We start from the raw sequence: 22,383 nt of genomic DNA, 5'->3' as shown, positions 1-22,383 counted from the left end.
GCGCAGACTTCCGGGCGGGTGTTTAGAACAACCTCTTCTGGGCGGGAGGGGCGTGCTCCAGCTACCCCGCTTCGGGCATACCAGCCAGGACACGCCCCCCGCCCACAATGCTTCCCGGGGGATCGGGGCACCCATCCATACGTTCGGGGGACCGAGAGGTCTTCCCTTTCCAAAATATGGCAGAATATATTACAGATATTTTATACAATCTCATGTGCCGACCAAGGCCCAGCTGTATCTAATAGTTTTTTTCCAGCACTATTTAAAAATGTTATATATCGAAGGTTGATCATTTGATCTATAGATGTTAGACACGCAACAACAGCCTACCTACAAGTGCGGATTCCCCGCTCATTAAAAAAAGTTTTCAGCATTTTTTGTCTTTCGTCAGTCCCGGGCATACACATGTAAAGTGAATAATGTTCTCCACCCCTTTGTTACAGTCTACAGAGTGTTTTTGTAGATATCTTATTCCATTCATTTTCTTCACCTGGGGTTGTGCCGAGACAAAAGTGCATAAAATCAATTTTCTGTTTTCTTGACCATCCAGCTTCTAGATGCGAATGGGTTTTGAAAATGTTGTAGTCTTTGATCACTGACCAGGCATGGGCTCTGCTGGCAAATTTTTCTTTATCATTTAAAACAGATACTGCCTTTACTGTTTTATAAAAAATTTTTTAAAGCAGTTGGCGGCAGGGGATTCGCCAATATTGTTTGAATACCCAGTTCTCTTATTACTGCATTTAAATAAATGTGGGCTGGAGCTTTTTCATTTCTTTGCATCTCCTGCCAAACAGCTTGGCATAAGTGGCATTTCTTATTCTATTCCAGGTTTTCACGTATTTCCCCTTCCTTGCTATTATTTGATTTATAAGTCGAAATCCAGTTGTATCTGGGCTGGTGATGTTTTCAAGAAGGGGTAGAACAGATATCTAAATATTTTAGAGGAGATCAGATTCAAGAGAACTGAGTCCGCCTGCACATTACGCCAACCTTGAACATAGGTCATCTCAAATTGATACTCTTGTAGACTAGAAGTAAGTCTCACCAATCTAGGTGATCCTTTACCTGCATCACCTGGAGCTAAAACACTAACTAGGGGCTTGTGATCAGATCTTATCTGAAACCTGGTACCCCACAAGTATGTTCTAAAATAGTGTAAGCCCCATGCAGCTGCTAGGGCCTCTTTTTTGACAAATGAATGGTTACGCTCCAAGATGGTCAATGGTTGAGAAGGAAAAGCAATTTTTTTCTCTCCTTCTGAATGTTTTTGTAGTAAAACAGCGCCTAAACCAATGTTACTGGCATCCACTATCAAGATGAAAGACCGTTTGGTGTCAAATGGAGTTAGTACTTTTGCTTCACACAATTCTTTTTTAATGACATTAAAACAGGTTGTGTGTGCCTCATTCCATGTAAATTTTACCCCTTTCTTTAATAAACTTCTCAGAATAGATGTCGTATCTGAAAATATTTTTACAAATTTTGCATAAAACTCTATTAGACCCATAAAAAATCTCAGTTGATCCTTGTCAACAGGGCAGGGAGCTGATTCAATAACCTGTATTAAATTTCACTGTGGCTTTACACCATCGATTGTTATTTCATATCCTAAATATTCTATCTCTTGAGCCAAAAATGAACATTTTTCCTTACGCAGAGTCAACCCTGTTTCATCAATTCTATGTAAAACAGCCATCAATGCCTTGTTATGTTCAGAAATGGTGTCACCAAAGATAAGTATGTCGTCCTGAAAAAATACTGCTTTTTTAATGCCCTTGAACATTTCTGTTACCATCCGTTGAAAAACGCTGGCCGCAGAAATAAGACCAAAAGGCAGCCTCTTGAATTGAAAAGTACCTTCACTAGTAATGAATGCTGTAAGGTGTTTAGACTCATCATGAAGGCGTATCTGGTGGTATGCGCTCTTCAGATCCAGCTTAGTAAAGAACTTTACACCCTGCAGGGTGGAGACTAATTCACCAATATTAAGAAGTGGAAAAACATCTGCCAGTACATTTTTATTTAATGATCTAAGATCCACACAGAATCTTATTTTTTTATCCGCTTTTTGAGTGATAACAACTGGAGACACCCATGTGGATGCTTCCACTGGCTCAATTATACCTACTTGCAGCATCTCATCAATAAAGTTTTTTACTTCTTCTCTTACTGCAAGTGGTACTCTTCTCACTTTATGTTATATAGGAATCAAATTTTTTTAAACATAATTTTGTGCACATAACCTTTCAATTCCCTCAGTTCATCTCTGAAAAGATTTTTTCCATCAAGTAAGATGTCATTGATAGTATCGTCATCTACCACCATGACTTGGACATGCGCTCTCGGGTTGACAATAATATGCAAGTCATATTGGTGGATCCATCCTAAAATAGGTGGTCCATCCACCGAAACATAAATCCTACCAAATGTTGATCTATTCATAAAACATGTTTCACTTTCAAAATAACCTAGGAGTTCTATTGTTTCTCCTTGATATCCTGTTGGACATATGTCACTATCCAAAAGTGACTTGTCACCCCATACACCTTTAAACCTGGATTCAGGGATTATGGTCCACCTCGAACCAGTATCAACCATAAGGGTTACAATGTGACCATCAATTTTAAATTCTGCTTTGGGTCTTTTTTCTCTCTTCTCATCACAAGTGATGATATCTGGGTCATCAATAAGTAAAACTGTGTTAATTTCTCTCTTAATTTCAATGTTATCATCATCAACAATAGCTACTTTTCCTCTAACTTTACTTCTACACATCCTTGAAAAATGACCTACTTTACCACATTTCAAGCATTCTTTGTTATTGGCAAAACCAAATTTAGCATCTGATGTATGTGTATTACTCCCACATTTCGTACAGAATTTCTTTCGACCTTTACTAACGTACATTTTCTTTTGAAAACTATTCCCTTTATATTTAACAAGGGCTATTGCACCTTCCTCATTATTTTCACTCTAGTATGTACTTTTATCAGAAACCTATGCAATCTGTTGCTATGGACTGCACTTTTGTAATTCCCTCATGCATTTCTCTGACTCCTCCACCACTTTAGTTAAATTGATCGCTAGTTTTAAAGGAGGGTTTTTAGCCGCCCACAATCTCTCTTGTATTTTCCTATTGTTGCATTGCACTATTAGTTGGTCATGAATTACCTCATCCGCCCTTTGTCAAAAATTACATTTTACAGACAATTCACGTAATCGTGCCACAAAATCATCTATTGACTCTTCACTGTGTTGTTAGTTGTTGTAGAATTTATACCTGTTCATAACTAAGTTTTCTTCTTTTGCGAACCTTACTTCCATATGGCCGGGATGCCCGTCACCTCCTCCCAACACAATCCCCAAGGATGGGAAGTCGGACGCAGGCTTGAACTTTTGGAAGGCGGGAGGGAGTCACCCTCCCGGCCGTATTTATTAAAATATGAAACAAAATTTAAAACATTAAATAAAAAGTTTCATAATCATGTACAATTTTACATTTATTACATTTCAATGAAGACATGTACTTTGGCTAACCTTAACAGATCTCTAATACAAAGGTTTCCTAGCCGAGTCTAACATCCTGCAAATGCATACATTCTAAATTAAAATTGTACATCCTAGCATTAAGGGCCAACGGCAAGGTCTTAACCGGTGTCAGATCCCTACTACCAAAACTCTCGCCCTCACGGTGTGAGTGGCGCATGCGCAGAGGACTGTACCCTCATTGCCAACTGTAATTTCCCTTGTCGTGGTGGAGGCCCCCTTTCCACTCGACGCCATCTTAAAGGTCGTCCGAGTTCCCGTGTGAGGTATCTGTAGGAAGGACAGCGTGGACTCCCCCCCATCCCCACACTCTCTATCCGCCGTCGCGGATATCCGGCCCCCGGGAAATTAGTAGGAGGGGCATATAGCCGCCTCCTCCCCTGGAAGGGGCCTATGGCCGTCTCCCCTTTGGCGACCCATCCTTAGTGGGTGCCGCCTCCCCGTGGGAGGGGCCAATGGCCGCCTCCCCCCGGGCGCTCCCATCCATTCTGGGTGGCGCCCCCCTCTAGGGACCTTGAAATTACTACTCACCGATCATGACCTTACCGCCCGACCAAAAAATAAATACGACAGTTGTTCACCTACTAAGGAAGAAAAAATTCAGCATGCCTAATTGTATCAAGACTGTTTACTCCTAAAAAGAAAAAACAGTATCCTACAGACAGAAGTCACATCCTCAACCTAAACATTCCTTTACTTTTCTACAAAGGAAAAAAGGGCCTAACTCAGCAAAACTTTATTACAAAACAAACATTGCCATAAGGGGCTGGTGGGTGGGTCAAAATTGCTGCTTGTTCCGTCGAGGGCTCACGAGCAACGAGTGGGTGCAGCCTTCAGAGCACAGGAACAAGAGGTTGCTTCTTCGGATTCCCGCTCTATTTATTCTTCTGCAGGAGGGCGTGTACCCTCCTCCGGTACGCCTACTGGGCGTGGTCATCGGTGTAGGTGTCTAGGACAACCCCTCTTGGGCGGGAAAAGGCGCGCCCCGGCTACGCCGCTTCGGGCATACCAGCCGAGACACGCCCCCCGCCCAAAATGGTTTCCCGGGAGTATCGGGGCACCCAACCATACGTTCGGGGGGACCGAGTGGTCGCCCCTTTCCAGTCTTGATACCGCCTCTTTGTACTCATCAAGTGAAGATTGGCCGCTCGATTGTAACACTTGAGGGAGGTATTTAAAAACAGTCTGTCCTTCCTTTCCTAACGCTGTTAATAACAAAGCTTTTTTCCTTTTAGGCAAGAAGTCTTCTCCATCTAAAGCTTCTATGTAATTGTCAAACATGACAATCCAATCTTCCCACGATATTGACGGTGTACCTGGTTTGATGAAGAATTGTGGGTGTAAAGCTACATTAACCTGTTGAGCCATGTCAGAATTACAGGATAATCTTTCTTCCTACAAAGATGGGTATTATTTTGTAACACTATAGAAAAAAAATACTTTAGTTATTATTAGTATGAACATTAAATACACACTTAATTGTTGTTGTGAGCGTATTAACGTTGAAAGATACTCTTGAATTCTGAACACAATACTATTATGACACTTTAAATGAGTCTGTTGAGGTTAGCGTATCACCGTTCAAAGTTACGCTCAAAGTGGAGATGCGACACTGCACTTTGACTCTGAATGCGTACACTGTTGAGGTGAGCGTATCACCGTTAAAATTTACGCTCAAAGTTGATAAAATATACCTCTGTGATATTTTGAATGCGTTTATATCCCAGTATGTAGTAAATATTATATTCCGTTGTATGCTTCAAACTTCTAAAATGTAGCGATAATATATTTAAATTATGGTGAGCGTATCACCATACGCAATAGCGCTTGTTGCTATGGTTGCAATGTTCAAGTTTCACTCTAAGATGGTGGCCTGCGTTGGTACGTCACTACGTAGAACGTGAAGAACGTCTACTGAGCTGCGTGACGCTCGTAAGTCAGAGACGCTGCTGCTTGGCAAGACGTGTCACTTTTCCACACGCAGTCATGGAAAGGCACTCCTACTTAGCAACAGCAGTTGCTAAGCAACATGGGCCACATCACGGACGTCGCAGGTGTATGAAGTTGGAGGGTGTCTCACCGTTAATATGATGACGTCACGCTTTTCCTAAATCTCTTCAACAGTAAACCTTCCGATGAGGATGATACCTTCGTCATATTGCGATCGCTTCGCACGGCATGGATTTGTCTCTTTGGGAGATGTCGTCTGTCCTCTTGCTTCTCGGCTCATTGGAGATCCTTTGAATCATCCCACAGTCTGGTCAGCGCTGGAACCCGTCGCCAAAATGTTGTAAGTAGAAGAATGACCGCTGCTACGATCTCGTGGGAATAAGTAATTATTTTATTTGTAGCGTTAGGACATAATGCACATCTCAACTGCTGACCAGACTCCAACTGGCAAGTCTGGAATCCAAGCTAGCTGATGTCAGACATTGGAACTGTTACTGCATTCTAGAATAATGAACAAGGAACAACATAAAGAAAGGGCTAAGTAAAGGCAATAACGAATGAAAGATTACATTTGCAACATTAGCTTATGTTATTTTTCACCATCAACTAGTTCAACTAAAGGTCCATCGACCCGACGAAAGAACTTTTTGATCAGTGAAAGGTTAGTTAGGAATATTAAATAACTAATCTTAAAAACTGTGGAAAATTATAAACGTTGACTCCAGCGGTTTACTCAATTGTGTGCGTTTATGGGCCCAGGTGAGTATATGGTAGTGGAGTATCTGTTCTTGGTACGCCGCTGGATCAGTGGGTCATAGCTGGGTCCATCGAAACTTCTTTGAAGGAGCCAGCATGCCTATGTCAGGGAGATAGCTTTTCTCTTCAAGTCCACCTTATGCTGTTTAAAAGTAGCCCAAACATCATAAAGTGCTCCCTAGTATCTTTATGTTGTCATTTGCTCCAGTTGTTTTTCCTAAGAACCATTTATGCTCCTTTTTTATTTTTCTGCTCACTTCCATGATCTTGGTTTTCATTAGGTTAACCAAAGCTTGCTTCCAATATACCTAGTTAGCAATCTGATTTACCAAAGCAAGTAAAGGTCTTTCAAAGAGGCAAATGTAGTTACAGTGTAGCACAAGCTAAAGATCCACTAACTTGGCACTGTAGAGGCAGACCTGACTATGCTAGTTGTCTATAGGTCTTGCAACTAGTCGGAGGGAGTAATGAGGACACTGCATTTCACTAGAGGGTGACATCCCTTGATTTTAGAAAACTTGTCAGTCACACTCAGTAGCCCACAGTAGAGTTTATACACACCAAGGATTACTCCAGAAATGCCTCCCAAGACAAATCCCTCTTTTTCTGGAATGATATCCAAGGTTGGAAGATTCAAAAGGCTTTGCCATAAAATAATCAATCACTGTCTGGGGTCTGGCACCAATGTTGGCATTGAAAGACCAATGGTAGGTCCATGCCCCTTTGGCTTTCCTCCCAAGCCTTTCACTGGATGATAAGAAATAAAAGTGGTCTGACAGAAACAAGTTTGTTTTGGTTGGTTGGTTGGGATTTTTCTTGTGTTGTTTGAGTGCTGCATAAATACTTAACACATTGCCTCTATGTTAAGCATGACTGCTTTTTTGCCAAGCTACCAGAGGGTTAATCACAGGTTAATTTAGTGACTTGTGTGGTTCACCCTAACAGGGATTGTGATTATTGCTTAAGGGAGATCTTCACCCCCCTCAACCAAAACCAAGGGGCCCCCAGGACATCGGTACCGCTGACTCTTCCTTTGTGTGCCATCAATGCTGCGGCAGTCCTGGAGAGATGTGTCATGGCAGTGCTTTTGTGTGTGCGTCTGTGCGTGTATGAGGGGGTGTGTGCAGACGCATGTGTGTGTGCGCCTGTGCGTGTATTAAAGACTATGTTCACATTTGTTGTGTGCTTCTGCATGTCTGTGCGTGTGATTGTGTGGACATGTATTTGGGTGTTTTTGTATTAGAGCATGTGATTCTATGTGTGCTTGTGCACGCAGATGTTTCTGTTTGTGTGCTTATGTCTGTGCGTGCGATGGTGTGTGCATTTATTTATTTGAGTGTTTTTGTATTAGAACATGGGATTGTATGTATGCTTGTGCGTGTGGATGTTTCTGTATGTTTCTGTATGTGCGCCCTCTGTTCGCGTATGAGAGTGTGTGAGCACATTTGTTGTGTGCTTGTGCATGTCTTTGCATGTGATGGTGTGTGTGTGTGTGTGTGCATGTATTTGTGTATACGTCCTTGGGTATTTTTGTTCTGGAGCATGTGATTGTATGTGTGCTTGTGTTCTTGACTGTTTCTGTGTGTGCGTTTGTGCGTGTCTGCGTGTATATGAGAGTGAGCGCATTTGTGTGTGATTGTGCATGTTTGTGCATGTGATGGTGTTTGCGTGTGCATGTATATGGGTGTTTTTGCATTAGAGCATGGGATTTTATGTGTGTTTGTGTTCTTGGATGTTTCTGTCTATGTGCTTGTCTGTGAGCCTCCGTGCTCATTGGAGAGTGTGTGCTCTCATTGGTGGGTGCTTGTGCATGTTTGTGCGTGTAACGGTATCTGCACGCTGGATTTGTTATTTTCTGGCGGACGCTGTCCTGGTTATTGACTTTAACTGCCTGATGCCTAATCTTAGGATGGCCACCAGAGTACCAGTGTACAGTACAGTCCCCTGCCTGACCTCAAGATGGCTTCCATAGTGGTCCTCTACACGTTGTTTTACTTCCCTGGGACAACAATTGGACATTGACCAGACCTTGAACCTATCCTCTAACTTGCCTTCACATCAGGACTTGGAACCTGCTGAACTTAACCCAGACTGTGGAGACCTAGCGATTTGGCTGATGCCAGGTAGAGCAACCATATAGCTAAAGAGGATATGGGTTGTGGACTCCCCCTCCCTGATGTCACCTACCCAGCCGGACCTTGGGCAGATTTTCCCCTTGTCTCTACGTCCTGTTTTCCTCCGACCCCTTCACCCCATCCCCTTAACCTTCCTGCTCCATTCACCTTGTCCCCTATGTTCTTTAAATGTTTTTCTTGATACTTATGTAATTTTTAACTGATGTAATTTGTAACATTATTGTCCCTCATGTAAAGCGATCTGATTCCATCGGGTCTAGCCATCGCTATATAATAACTCATTAATTAAATCTGTTCCCATTTAGTACTCTTTCTCCCTTTGTCTACCTCTCCAGCTCCTAGCTCCTATCCACTCTCCTCTGAATCTCTCACCTTGCCTGCTAGTCTGCCTAGCCCCCTGTCCATTGTGCCATTTGACTAAGCACTCCTTCTCCCCTTGTTGGGGAAAGATCCAATATTTATACTCTGGAGTCTCAGCGTACCCGCTGAGAGAGTCCACTGCGCCTAGGGAGCCACTCATAGCTGAGGTATGGTATGGCACCCTTTTTTTTTTTTTTTTTAAACATTTTTATTTAAAGGTGGCACAAGCAATTGGAGCACATACAGAATATTTCATTTAACAAAACTTCCATCATCTGTGTGAATATTACAAGAAGCAGTTGAAGAAAAAAGAGAAAAAAAGAAATAAAGATAAAAAGAAGACAAAAGAATAGAATAAGTAAAAAGAATTGCAAAATAATAAGATAAAACAGGGCTTAGTTTCACATTAATTCAATTCGCAGGTAGGAAACAAGCAGCCCCATATTCTATCGATTTTGGCCAGTGCTTTTGCACCTCTTTTCCTAGCTAGCAGTAGTTCCATGTGGTGAATCTCTGTCACCAAGCACCACCATTCGTTTGCATGAGGTGGTTGTTCCGCTATCCATGCTCGAGCTATAACCAACCTTGCGCATGCTAATAAAATAAAAATTAGATCTTGAAATAATAAAGTGTTGAGTTGCAGGCCTAAGAGAATCATATCTGATGATAATGTAAGCTCAATTAAGTGTTTCGATCTCAGAATATTTTCTATACTGTCCCAAAAGGGAGCAAGAACAGGGCAAAGAACCAGCATATGTTCTAAATCGGTAGCCTTGGCATTTAGTACGATCACTGAAAGCGTTGTTGGGAGCCCATTTACTTATTTGTAAAGGGGTATAGTAAAGTTGACATATCGTTTTATATGCTTGTAGTTTTAAGCTTGAAGAGTGGACTAATGTATCGATTTTGTTTAAAAAGGAGGAAATATCATTTGAACAAATACCGGTAGTAAACCGTAAAGCCCATTTCAGTGCTAATTTGGGACAGTCATCTATCTTGCATTTAATAAAACATTTGTATCCTTGGCTAATGGTATTTTTCTTGTTCCCCGCTCCTTTATACATACATAGCCAAAAGTCTGAGTCAACAATCTCTTTAAGGTTTAATTTCCCTATAAGGAAGTCGCGTATTTGTATATACTTAAAATAAGTGTTTGCCGGTAATTTATATAATAGCCTAAGTGTATCAAAGTCAAGGAATCCTGCTGACCCATATAGGTCCCCCAATCTTGTTATGCCTCGGTTTGCCCATATCTTACATCCTGAATCGCTAAAAATACTTGGCAATCCCGGGTTATTCCAAAGAGTTAAGAGAGAGTGGTAAAATGATGCTTTATTCTGAGTCATTACTGTCTTCCATATGCTTATTATATCTTTCGCTGTCTTGAACTTAACTCTTTTAAAGTAATTCGGGTCATTATTTCTGGCCAAGAATTGTAGGGAATTTGATCCTAACATAAATTGGTGGAAAAAATATGGATCGCTAGAATTAAACAAGCTCTGTAACCGTCCCAAAAATGAGGCAAAGTAATACAGTCTGAAATCTGGAAAATTAAGCCCTCCTTTAATGAAAGGTAATTTCAAGGAAGAGATTGCTCTACGATTCTTTTTAAAGCCCCATATAAAACTGCCCAATATGCCGTCAAGTTTCCTAAAAAATATTTTATTTATCTTCAAAGGAATGCATCTAAATAAATATAAAAATTTTGGCAAAATGTTCATTTTAATAAGATTGATTCGCCCAATAAGATTTAAAGGCACCTTATGCCATTTTTTAAGGAGAGTCTGAGTTTCTTTTAATAAAGCATCATAGTTCAATGCCATAATGTCCTTGATATTAGATGTTATCTTAATACCTAGATAGGTAGCAGCGTGGCATATTCCAGTTACCTGTATCTGTGGTTTGTAATTGGCTATAATTTGAGTCTTGCCTAAATTTAACTTGTATCCTGAAACTTCGCCAAATGCATCTGCTTCTTTAATAATTCCTGCCATAGCTTCAATCACATCGGTTGTATAAACTGCCAAATCATCCGCATAAGCAGTAATTTTAAGCGAATTTGTCCCAGATGTAAATGGTTTTATCATCACCTGTGCCTGTATAGCATTAATAAACGGTTCCATGGCAAGAGCAAATAATAGGGGTGATAGCGGGCATCCCTGCCGGGTCCCTCTCAAAATTGAAAATTTAGAAGAAAGTAAATAATCATACCCAATTACAGCATTAGGACACTCATAAAGTGCTTGAATTTTCATTAAAAACTTAGTTTTAAACCCGATTTCTTTAAGGATTACCCAGAGATAATCCCACCCCATTCGGTCGAAAGCTTTTTCAGCGTCGAGTAATATCATTCCGAGTGGGGAGGGATTAATGGCAGCTATGTCAAACAAGGTTATAGCCGTGTTTACATGTTGAGTTTTATCTCTGCCCACTACAAAGCCATGCTGGTGTTCACTAACCAGTTTAGGCATGAGGGGAGAAAGTCTTGTGGCAATTAATTTAGCAAATACCTTGGCATCGGCATTAATCAAGGAGATTGGGCGGTAAGACCCGCACTCCGTAGGTGGTTTGTTCTTTTTTAAGAAGAAGATAATTTTTGCAGTGTTCCAAGAGGTCGGGGCCCTATCTGTTGTACTTATCTGATTAATGACTGAACAAAATAATGGAAGTAGTTCCTCGCAGCAAATTTTATAAATTTCAATCGGCAAAGTGTCATCCCCCGCAGCCTTCCCAGAGGGAAGAGAAAAAATAGCTAATTTTAATTCTTCCTGAGTAAAGTTATTTTCCAATCCTTCCATATCTACTATAACCTTCTCTAGCCGCCAATTGTTTCTGATATAGTTTTCCACTAGCTCCGTAGGGGGGAGACCTTCTGGGGTGTACAATTTAGTATAGTATTCTACAAATTGTTGCAATATCTGGTATGGCACCCTTTGCCAAAGCACTCCCTCTCCCCTTTTGGGGAAGGATCCAGTATGTAGGCCTTGGAGTCTCAGAGACCCCTTTGAGAGAGTCCACTGCGTAAAGGGAGCCTCCCGCAACAGAGATAGGGAAGCAATACCACTTCCCCTGGGATCACAGCTTACTGGACTTTGGACGTTGCTTTGACTCGTCTACAGGTCTGTGTCCCAGTCGCCCTTCCCCTCCTCTTTCCATGCAATGTCCTTCATCCTCAACCTCCTCTTTCCTGCCTTCTTTACCTGTCTACTTCCCCAGCTCCTTCCCCCTTGCCTGCTTTTCCCCTTACGTATTTGTGCTTATTGTTTATCTTGACCTTACAAGTAACTGTGTTGCCATGCTCTAATATCTGTGTAACCTTTGTAATGATGTAGCCTGTAACTATGATCTGATGCTCATGTAAAGCGCTCTGATACCTCCGGGTCTAGCCAGCACTATATAACCCCTTTAAAATAAAATAAATAAATAAATAAAAGTACTATGAGTCTAATGGTAATGTAATATTTAATTTGTTTTCATATTATTCAAAGCTACATTCCAACACTGGCCTCGCATGGTACAGAAACATATAATATGAGACCACATTTTCTTTTTATCTGAGACACATCTAAAACAATTAGCAAAAGAATTTGGATTAATCTTATTTTTTTTTTTAATAAATGGGCTATAGATTACCTATTGGGCTGTCAAATTGGCAGTTGAAAAATGCACACAGGCTTCAATAGCAGGCCTGAGACATGTTTTAAAGGGATACTTAAATGGGTGGCACAATAAGAGCTGCAGGACCACTAGTGGCATGTAATTTACAGGCGGTGGGTACATGTTGTACTACTTTACTAGGGGCCTACAAGTAAATAAATGTGGCAATTAGGTGAAGGCCAATGTTACCATATTTTAAGGAGTGAACACAAGCACTTTAGCACTGGTTAGCAGTGGTAGAGTGCACAGAGTCCTAAAGCCAGCAAGAAAAAAAAAGAATTTTAGTAACAGGTGGTGAATAGGACAGGGTTGGAATGGGCAAGGAGGACGCCTGCACACAAAAAAAGGCCCAATGACCTTTTGGAACAAGAGGTCTAGAAAGGCCCTATGGAGCAAACCACATCTCGACTGCTGGAGCAAAAACAGATAGCAAGCCCCCCCCCCCTACAGTTCTAGATCATGCAGCCAGTGCAACGGGGGACCACACAAATAAAAAATTGTGTGGAAACACCCACATTTTACAAGGTGGTGCTAACCCCTAGGTACCACATGGAAGGCCCCCACGACATCCTAAATAGAACTAACATTCTCTGACTTTTTGGCCACGTCAAGTCCTTGTGTCAGATAACTTCGGAAAACATAGAGTGGGTAAAGTTCAAAAGGTCACCAGGAGACAGCCATGGTGATTCAACTCTACTGGGCTTTAACGATCAATCACTCCAACGGGCAGTTCTAGAAGAAGCGCAACAACTAGCAAGTTGAGGCATAGACGCATCAGAACCCAGACAACCTAACTACCCCTCTGTGCTTAAACCTCAAAAAGGGGGGCCGGGAGCCGCATCAATTCTGAAAGGCACTAGTCACAACAGAAAACTAGGGGAACACATCAATAAACACCTTAATACACCAATAAACATTTCTGTCCTTCAAAGTGACAATCTACATCGAGTGTTAATTGGTCAAACCAAACAGGCCACAAGCGGGGACAATCGGCACCAGCAACCCTAGCCAAAATCAAGTACTCATTAACGAAGGGAGGGCAACGTTGGTGAGGGAAGAGCAACACAAAGGCCAAAATCCCGACTCCCCTCAAGAACTAACCCTTATATCGTGGAACATAGTTGGGTTAAACAAAAAAGCGGAGATCAAGGAAGTACAGGATTACCTAGCTAAAGGGGATATTATATGCTGCCAAGAAACCTGATCAATGACATCAACACCCATAGGGGGCTACCATGAACATCGGCTAAATGCATAAAAAAAAAACATCTTTGGACGTCCCTCTGGGGTCTTTCAATCTTCATAAGCCATGCGCATAAACTCAAAACCACAGAAATATGAGTAAATTCCCAAGACCTGCAAGTAATGACAATTGCTGGTGTCAATGAAGGCCACTGGCCGCTCAACTTGCTGCTCATAAACTGTTACATCAACGCGGCGCAATGACCGCTGCCAGCATTGAATCATTTACCAACATGCTGGAAGATATAATACTCAAATACGAACATTACCACGTAATCGTTGCAGGAGATTATAATTTGAGAAGTCTGGAAGGTGCCTCTAGCATACCAAACAAAGGGCACAAGGCGAGCCCACTGCTCTCTCTTCTCAAAAAATGTCAAACTCAAATCAACTCATCACATGATGAAATTACATTCACCCTCGTGGTGGCCAAAGCCATCATTTCGAAATATATCTACTATCGACTATATTTTAATCAACGAGACAAGTTGAAAAAATGTCAGGTCGATGACAGAGGAGTAAGCGACCACAGGCCTCTATGTGCAACATTCTACCTAGGAACGGAATCAGCGGACCTCCAGAAAATGATGGGAGAATCCACAGGAGAGGAACATTTCAGAGCCATTAAAAGAATAAAATGGTCAATCAAACTAGAAGGGAAAATGCAGGAGTGGGCAGCAACGTGGGAAGCTAGAGGACTGTGGGAGACCAACCAAGAAACAAATGGGCACTGGGAATCACTAACAAATGACCTGTGGCAGAAGCTGGGCAAAGAACAAGGCAAAAATAGACCTTCCCACAAGGCCCCTTTCTTAAAGAACCCACAGATACTGAGGAGCTTTAGCCAACGCAAAGGTGCTCTAAAGAAGGCACTTAGAGAAAGAAAAAACAGAGGCTCGTTGGAAGAGGGGGCCTCCATAAGTGCACTGAGAGCCGCCTACAGGAGGGAAGTAGGCGAGCACAAGAGGAAAGAGATGGAACAAAAATGGCTCACAATATTTGCTTTGTTAAAGGAAAAGAACAATGCCAAACTATGGAGGTATACTGAGCTCTCAGCCCAGAGGCAAGGCGAAAAACATTGCAAGCAATGAATGGGAAGTGTATGTAAGGGGCTTATATACCAAAGGAACATCAACCTCAACCTCAGAGCAAGCCCCTCTTAAGAACACCTAGGAAACAAGCACTGACATAGACACTCTCCCCGAGCACACAGATGAAGCAGGAACAACAACACCTGAGGGCAATGGCTTCACAGAGACTGAAATTATTAGGGTGATAAGGAAAAAGAGGAATGATGAGGCGCCAGGCCCAAACGGCATCCCAGCCAAGGCATTCAAAACAGTTCAGCCACTCTTCATCTAAATCCTCACCCCACTATACAATTTTGCATACTTAACGGCAACAATCCCACAAACATGGAAAGGATCATTTCTTTTTCGTATTCACAAGAAAGGTGACCACTGAAACCCCGCCAACTGCAGGTTAGTGGCCCTGCTGGACGTAGAAGCCAAAGCCTACGCCAAATTACTATTGAGAGAATTAGAGGACTGGGCTAATAACAACTAAATACTACCATTGTATCAGACCGGCTTCAGGGCTAACAGTGCAACTACAGATAACATCATGGCCCTGGCCTATCTTTTACAACGAGCAGTGATAGGCAGGCATCTGCCACTGTTTTGCTGCTTTATCGACTACAGCACAATTTTTGACAGAGTCAATAGAGGCAAACTCTGGGGGAAACTGTCAGGCTCGGGAGTTCCATCAAAGCTACTGAAAGCCATTATATCCCTTTATGAGGGGGACCTGGGTACAACTCAAGATAAGCCCCACAGCATTATCAGCAAAAGTGGAAACCAACAACGAACTGAAGCAGGGCTGCGTCTTGGCCCCCTATTATTCAATCTCTATACAGCTGACATGGGGGGAGCTTTGAAAGAGGAAAGTCTAGTTCCACCTAAACTGGGTTCGGCGAGACTGGCAATTCTTCAGTACTCAGACAACACAGTAGTGATGGATCACACAAGGGTGGTCCTCCAAAGAGCATTAAAAGAGCTGGGGAAGTACAATAAGGAAAACTACCTGACAGTTAACCAGAGCAAAACAAAGATAATGGTATTCAGCAGATATCCTCACAAAAAACATGCACCTGGAACTTGGGAGAGCTCCAAATTGACACCACCACGGCCTATAATTATCATGGGGTTTGGCTACATCAGAAGGCAACATCTGCAACTCATACAAAACATCTAATTGCCAAACCCAATAGTGTAATCCTATCCATGAGATGCCTAAGTCAACGCTTGACTAGCCCTACACCAGAGCCCATGTTGAAGGTCCTCAGGGCAAAACTAATCCCGGCCATCAACTATGGTCATCTGGCATTCCCAGGAGAATTAGATAAACTCATATCAGCAGCGCCGGTCAAAACCCACAAAATCGTGCTGCAAACACCCAGGTATGCAAGGAACATCAGGCTACAGCTGGAATTAAGGCTCAACAGACCCGAACTGGCCCTCCAGGGGGACCTAATTAAGTATTATATCAGAGTCCTGAAAGCACCTTATGACTCTCTTAAACACCACTTAATAACAATCTTTAGAGAAGAGGACTCCCCCTGGTACATCAAGCTGGGCAAAGCAATAGAGACCCTCAACATTGAACCACAAAGCCTGCACCTAACAGACATCCAGCACAAGACCTGGTCAAACATCATGAGACGGCAGGTCCACTCCATATCGTACAAACTGGATCTAATCACTCTTCGCCATAACACCCTCACCAAGGCATTGAACGAATCTTACATTATGGGGAAAGCTCAACCATACCTAATTGAAGCACTAGGGGCCCAGGCCCGCAGGAAAATCCTTTTTATGAGGCTAGTGGCCCTAAGAACTGCGGACTTCAATCTAGCATGGGCACGCGCAGATGGTGCCACATCTTGCCGCCTATGCAACTACCAAAAGGAATCCTGGCTCCACTTACTATGTTGCTGCCCCAAACTAACCAGTGAGCGACAAAGGATGCTCCGCCTTATCTTAAGAGACCTTGGCATTAGAACATGCAGGGAGGCATCAGATTTGTGCTTCTTGGAAACTATAACACACTTCCTCGCAAGAGCGGCAAAATTTACTCACCATATTAGACTGGCCTTAGACGTAAGCGCTTCACCATAAACACGTGAAACATAGAAACTGAGAACAGGCAAACAAGGTGCCTCAGTAACAAATTATGGGCAACGAAGAGCCAGCCCGATTGAACCATCGTCGAAGCACAATTAAGTTCCCGGAGTTGACAGCAAAAGGGACTTTGCAATACAGGATTTGTTTGTCGGAAATAGGGTTCCAAAGACTCGCAGCTCGGAGGGGGAGGGGGGTGGCAGGGGTGGGCGAGAAAGGGGGGGATAGGCTTCAATTTTTAGCTTTTTTTTGTCTTTTGTTTGTTTTTTATTATTTTTACTGTAATGATTTTAAAAAATTGAACGGTCAACAATAAATCAAATCAAGTCAGTTAAACTCTTTTGCCAATCGAGCCACATAACTTTATGCCTTCCATCACATCATTGCAAACATCAACTTCTATCAAAATTCTTACTCACTATTGAAAACAGATACTCATCTCAGACACAGGGGTCTCCAACCTTCTGTGTAGTGAGAGCTACTTCTGATCAGTAAAAATCATTGTGAGCTACTGAAGTTATCAGACACCCGACGGTCATCTTTCTAGACTTTAATCCTAATGTCCGTAGAGCCAGATATTATGGTTTGAACAAAATACTTTGACTATGGGCACTATGACAGGGTGGCCATGTGTGTGATTGAAAGAGTGATCTTTGGGGATACAGGAACATGTGTAAGAATGAGATATATGTGTATGGGTGACTGTGAGCCTGTGTTTTATGCACTTGTGGCAAAGGTCATACCTTTTGATATATGTGGCACAGTTACATGTATAACATAAACGTACAACCATTTTTTTTTAAAAAGGAGAAATTTAAAGTGCAGAAAATAGTTTTGCAATAATGTTGTTAATATTGAACAGTTTTCTTCACTTTAATTTCTCCCATTTAAAAGAAATACTCTATTTCTCAGTTATAAATATGGCACAATGTCTACTGGTCACTAAAAGCAAGAGGCCTGCAATACTTTGAAATGGGAGAAAACTAAAATGAAGAGTTAACTTAATCAAACTTTTCATTTTAATTTTCTCCTTTTTAAAAACATTTAGAAACGCCATCTTGTTCTCACACTCCAATATTGAGTTGACAAGGATTTCTATTTAACAGTTAAATACCTCAGTGCTTCTTCACCTCTGTCCACCCAGCCTGGGTCATAAATCTGACTGAGCACTGCTCATTATCAGGCCCTGCTACCTGCAGCCTAATTATAATAATGTAAAATAAATACAGCATTACTTGTTAACATATTGTATACTGTATGTATTGATTTGATGCCAAATTACTGTTTTCTGCAATGGATATATTATCACGACTGTACTGTAACTGAACCAATGCACTTGTTTATAAATAAAAACAGTTTTAAAAAATAATAAAAGAAAAATGTTACCCTATGCTTATTTAAAACAAGGAACTGGAAGCTGTGAGCTACTCTGAAGGTGTCTGTGAGCTACTGCTAACTCGTGGATGACTGGTTGGAGACACCTACATCAACCTTTAGAAGCTGGCTGCGCTTTACACTCTAATGGGAACCTGTACTCGGCCCATGTGCAGACAAGTCGCGAGCCAAAGTTTAAACAAAAACGAATGGGGTGGGAGGCCCTACCGTGCTCCTGACCACAGCATTTTCAACAAGCTTCATCAGTCCTTGACAGGACTGCCTAAACATCCGCTCTCCAGAGAGCCCCTAAAAACTGAACTATTCAAACTAAAAAACCTGAACCTGTGAGATGTGGTGATTGAGCTACCAGGCAAGGCCCCCCAGGCCCGGCTCCCAGAGCTTTCCATCAACGGCCCACCTCCCCATTTCAGTCCCTCCTACATCACCCTTCTTAATTGCTAGAGCTGAAGCCCTATAAAAGAAGTGGGGGGACTGACCAAGTTAGGCAGTTTGCAAGTGACATCATGACGCGTGCCATCACATGACGGCACAACGTAGCGCTGTAAAAGAAATAAAATAGTGCTATTTAAACTATTTGTGTAAATACTGGGACAGACCACCCCATCTGACAGTCTTAAGGTGTCTGCACTTATATACAGGGCCAGAACAAAGGCAAAAGTATGTCTCTCTTAGGTACCTGTGAAGAGATAGCAAGCTGTATGCCTTTGTTTCCCTCTGTGGCATTTACATATAAGTGTGAGGTTCCAGGCCGCTTCCAGTCAAGATATTTAAAAAAAAAAGGAGGCCTGATGGCCCAGCTTGAGGTGAAATAAAGCCCCCTCGCTGCCTGCACGTTGCTGCTGGAAATGGAAAGCAGTCAAACGTGCAGGTGCTGCTGAACGTGTCCCGGTGTCTTACATTGGGACAAGTTCAACATATTTCTGTGGGGCCCAACTTCTTGCTTTGGGGGACGGCATCCACACTGTGAAAATAGTGGGTGAACGCTGCGTGTAACCCCAACTTGTGCCCTGGTAATTGCCTTCGCCACCCAAATACCCCTCGAGATGCTTTACCCCAACTTCCCCACTATCCCGACTTATACTCAATGGCCCTTATTTATTAGGCCTTGCGTCAGTTTTGCGCCGCCGGTGCGTCACTTTTTGCGCCTTGTTGCGCCATATTTAAAAAGTGACGCATCTAGGTAGATGCGTCACTTTTTAAACCCCTGCGCCACATTATACCTGCGTCAGGTATAATGTATGCAGAGGGGGCGTTCCCCTGCAAAAAGCCTCGTAATAGTGACGCAATGAAATCTATGAAATTTCACTGCGTCACTTTTAGGATGCTGTTGCGTCAAAATCTTGCGCCTGCCTCACAGCAGGCGTAAGACTGACGCAAGCCCTTTCACATGGGGCTTTCCCCATGTGAAAGGACGCATTGCTGGAGTTGCGTCACTTTTGTGACACACTCCAGCAATGCGTCACTTTTGCGCTTACAGATACGTCAGAAATACTGACGTATTTGTGAGTCCTTGCGACATGATGCGTCATACATTAAATATGACGCATCATTGGTGTCGCAAGGAGTGCGCAGTGAAAAGTGACGCATCGCTGTTTTCACGCAGCGATGCGTCACTTTCCATAAATGAGGCCCAATCTGTCTCAACCATTGGGCACCTTAACGCAACGTGGTCGCGCGTGTGGAAGAAGGTGATATGAATCATTGGTAGGAGGCTGTGTTTGATGTGGTATAAAACACACACACAAAAAACTAATAAATTACCTGAGCGTGTGGGAAAACTCTGTTTGACCTCATCCTCCTCAGCTGATTTGACTTCACTGATCAACGGCTGCCTCGAAGGGGCTTTGTCCAAAAGTCTAAAATATAAGAGGGAAAAAACGTTTATTATAATTAGCAAGAACATAACTTCCTCATTGCAATAATCATGACCTCATACCATGCCAAGAAAGCTGCTTTGCATAACTGGCCTGTTAAAAGAAATAGAATGTACCTGAAATATATACAGCCACGTCTTTCTTGGACAACTGCCTTCTAACAATGACTGCACACCGTGATTGTGGAATGAAAAAGTCACCATGCTTCTCTACAACCACAGAGGGCCGGGCCAAGTAGCCTCCCTGTCCTGTAAACGGAGCTCTTGGTGACAAGCCATTGGCACGAGGGAAACCCAACAGGTACAAACATGCCAGGGACAGCGGGCACTGCGAGAACAGAGCAGAGAAGGGAAAAGGGCCGTTCACTAGAGGCAACACTAGTTCACAAACGAAGACCACTCAAATGTATTCACTAGTATCGACAGCCTTACAATCAAACATTTCCACTATTTTGAGAAAACTTTGTGACTTCTTCAGCATTACTATCCTTCAGCCGCCTTTGCTGCTTACCTGCTCCTGTAATTATGTATTAGCCCATTATGAGGAAACGGGTACTTTGCAATTTCTACACTTAAATGCAATGAAAACGAATCTCGAGTCATCAAAATATTAATAGGTTCGAGGGTATTCGGAGTCATTTGACTGAGCTTCATGTTGCCTTTTTTGGGGAAGCTAATTTCAGCGTGTCAATTACTAGAACCTCTAGTGTCAGAAAAGGTATTACAGTGTCTCTATTCCTATTTTTTTAAATAATTTTGGCTGCTCTACACATCAAGCGCATTCATTGTTGCCACAAACGTTTGTGAATACGCGTGATCGTGACCTACACACAGAAAAGACAAAAGATTTGTCTGTCTGTGGTCTTTCCCAGGAGCTCAGTGGCCCTCTTCACTCTGCAGAGAATACTATCAACCTCATTTACTTTCTCCTCCCGAATTAGCTGAAATTAAAGACATTCTTTCTCTTATCTGTATAGACCAGATTTATTTGATTTATTTTTATTTTATTTTAAAAGTTTTGTATAGCGCAAACATGACCCAAGCGGGTATCAGAGCGCTTTACATACGGGTTGCGGGAGACATAGGATGATAGCTGTAGGCGAAAAGAAAGAAAGAGAAACAACATACAACAGGAACAAGAAAAGCAAAATACAGCAGGATCAAAATGACAAAGTGGCGGTAGCAAATGTCAGTTAGTAGCCAGAACAGCTAAACAGGTTTGGAGGCAGTAGAGGAAAAAGCTTCCTATTCAGTGCATTGTTCATTAGGAGGGCCTTAACTTCCCTTTTGAAGGCAAATGTTGACGGACTCAGTCTTGTTTCCGTTGGTAAGAAGTTCCAGATTCTCGGGGCAATGCCAGAGAATGTACGAATGTATGTTTTCAGTTTTTTTAATTTCTTCGACTTAAGCAGCAGTGTGTTGGTACTCCTTGACGGCCGGTTGCAGCCGGAGAGTTCGAGCTTGTTTTTCAGGTTGAGTGGGGTATTGAAGTGTAGAGCTCTGTGGGTCACACATGTTCAGGTCTGGAGAAATGTGGTTGGTTTTCTTGGAACCAGTGAGGATTCTGGTCGCCGCACTAAGTGAAACTCTAAGGGATGGGGCTAAGCTGAGTTTTGGCAGTCTGCATAGAGTAGCACTGCATATTCTAGTCTAGAGATGACTAGTGGTTGCACCACCGATTTGAAGTAATCTTGGGGTAGGTAGGGTTTGAGTTTTCGTAGGATGCTCAGTTGTAAGTTCGCTCCTTTGGTAGATGCTCTAATGTGATCCTGCATGTTAAGGTTCTTATCTAACACCACTCCCAGGGATTTTGTGGAGTCAATAATGAGTGGTGTGTTGTTGAAAGCAGTAAGGTTACTTAGATATTTCACCACAGTGGGGGTTTGCTTACTGGATCAGATAAGGAGGAATTCCATCTTGAGGGCGTTTAGTTTGAGGTGGTTGGAGGTTAGCCAATTTATGGTTTTGAGCAGGGTTCTGTTGAGAGACTTGATGTCTTCAGGGGAGGATATTTTCATGCACAGTTGGATATCATCCGCATACATGGGATTTTGTATGTTAGATACTTTGAGGATTACAGTCAATGGTTCAATGAAAAGGTTAATGAGCGTGGTGGAGAGTGAGGATCCTTGGGAGACACCCAGAGTGCAAGGGCCGGAGTTGGATAGAGATTGATTGGATTTGACTCTTTGCATTCTGTTGTTGAGAAAAGAGGCAAACCATTTAAGGATCGTGCCTGAGAGCCCTATCCTGCATTCCAAGAGGTTAGGTAGATTGTCATGTT

The 22,383-nt window shown here is 42.4% G+C and overlaps 1 protein-coding gene across 1 annotated transcript in view; it reads right to left on the bottom strand.

Annotated features, from left to right (window-relative positions):
- Positions 1–20,089, bottom strand: part of LOC147726745 (low-density lipoprotein receptor class A domain-containing protein 1-like) — a 221,717-nt gene extending 201,628 nt beyond the window's left edge. Inside the window, exon 1 of the mRNA XM_086962983.1 lies at positions 19,988–20,089. Within this exon, the coding sequence (XP_086819109.1) occupies positions 19,988–20,020 (33 nt within the window). The 5' untranslated portion in view covers positions 20,021–20,089. The remainder of the gene's footprint in view (positions 1–19,987) is intronic.
- Between the last annotated feature and the right edge of the window lie 2,294 nt (positions 20,090–22,383).

Source organism: Lissotriton vulgaris, chromosome 3_1, assembly GCF_964263255.1.
Source record: "Lissotriton vulgaris chromosome 3_1, aLisVul1.2, whole genome shotgun sequence".
Taxonomy (NCBI): Eukaryota; Metazoa; Chordata; class Amphibia; order Caudata; family Salamandridae; genus Lissotriton; species Lissotriton vulgaris.
The sequence above is the reverse complement of the archived record's forward strand: the minus strand, read 5'-3'. Positions and strand labels throughout refer to the sequence as shown.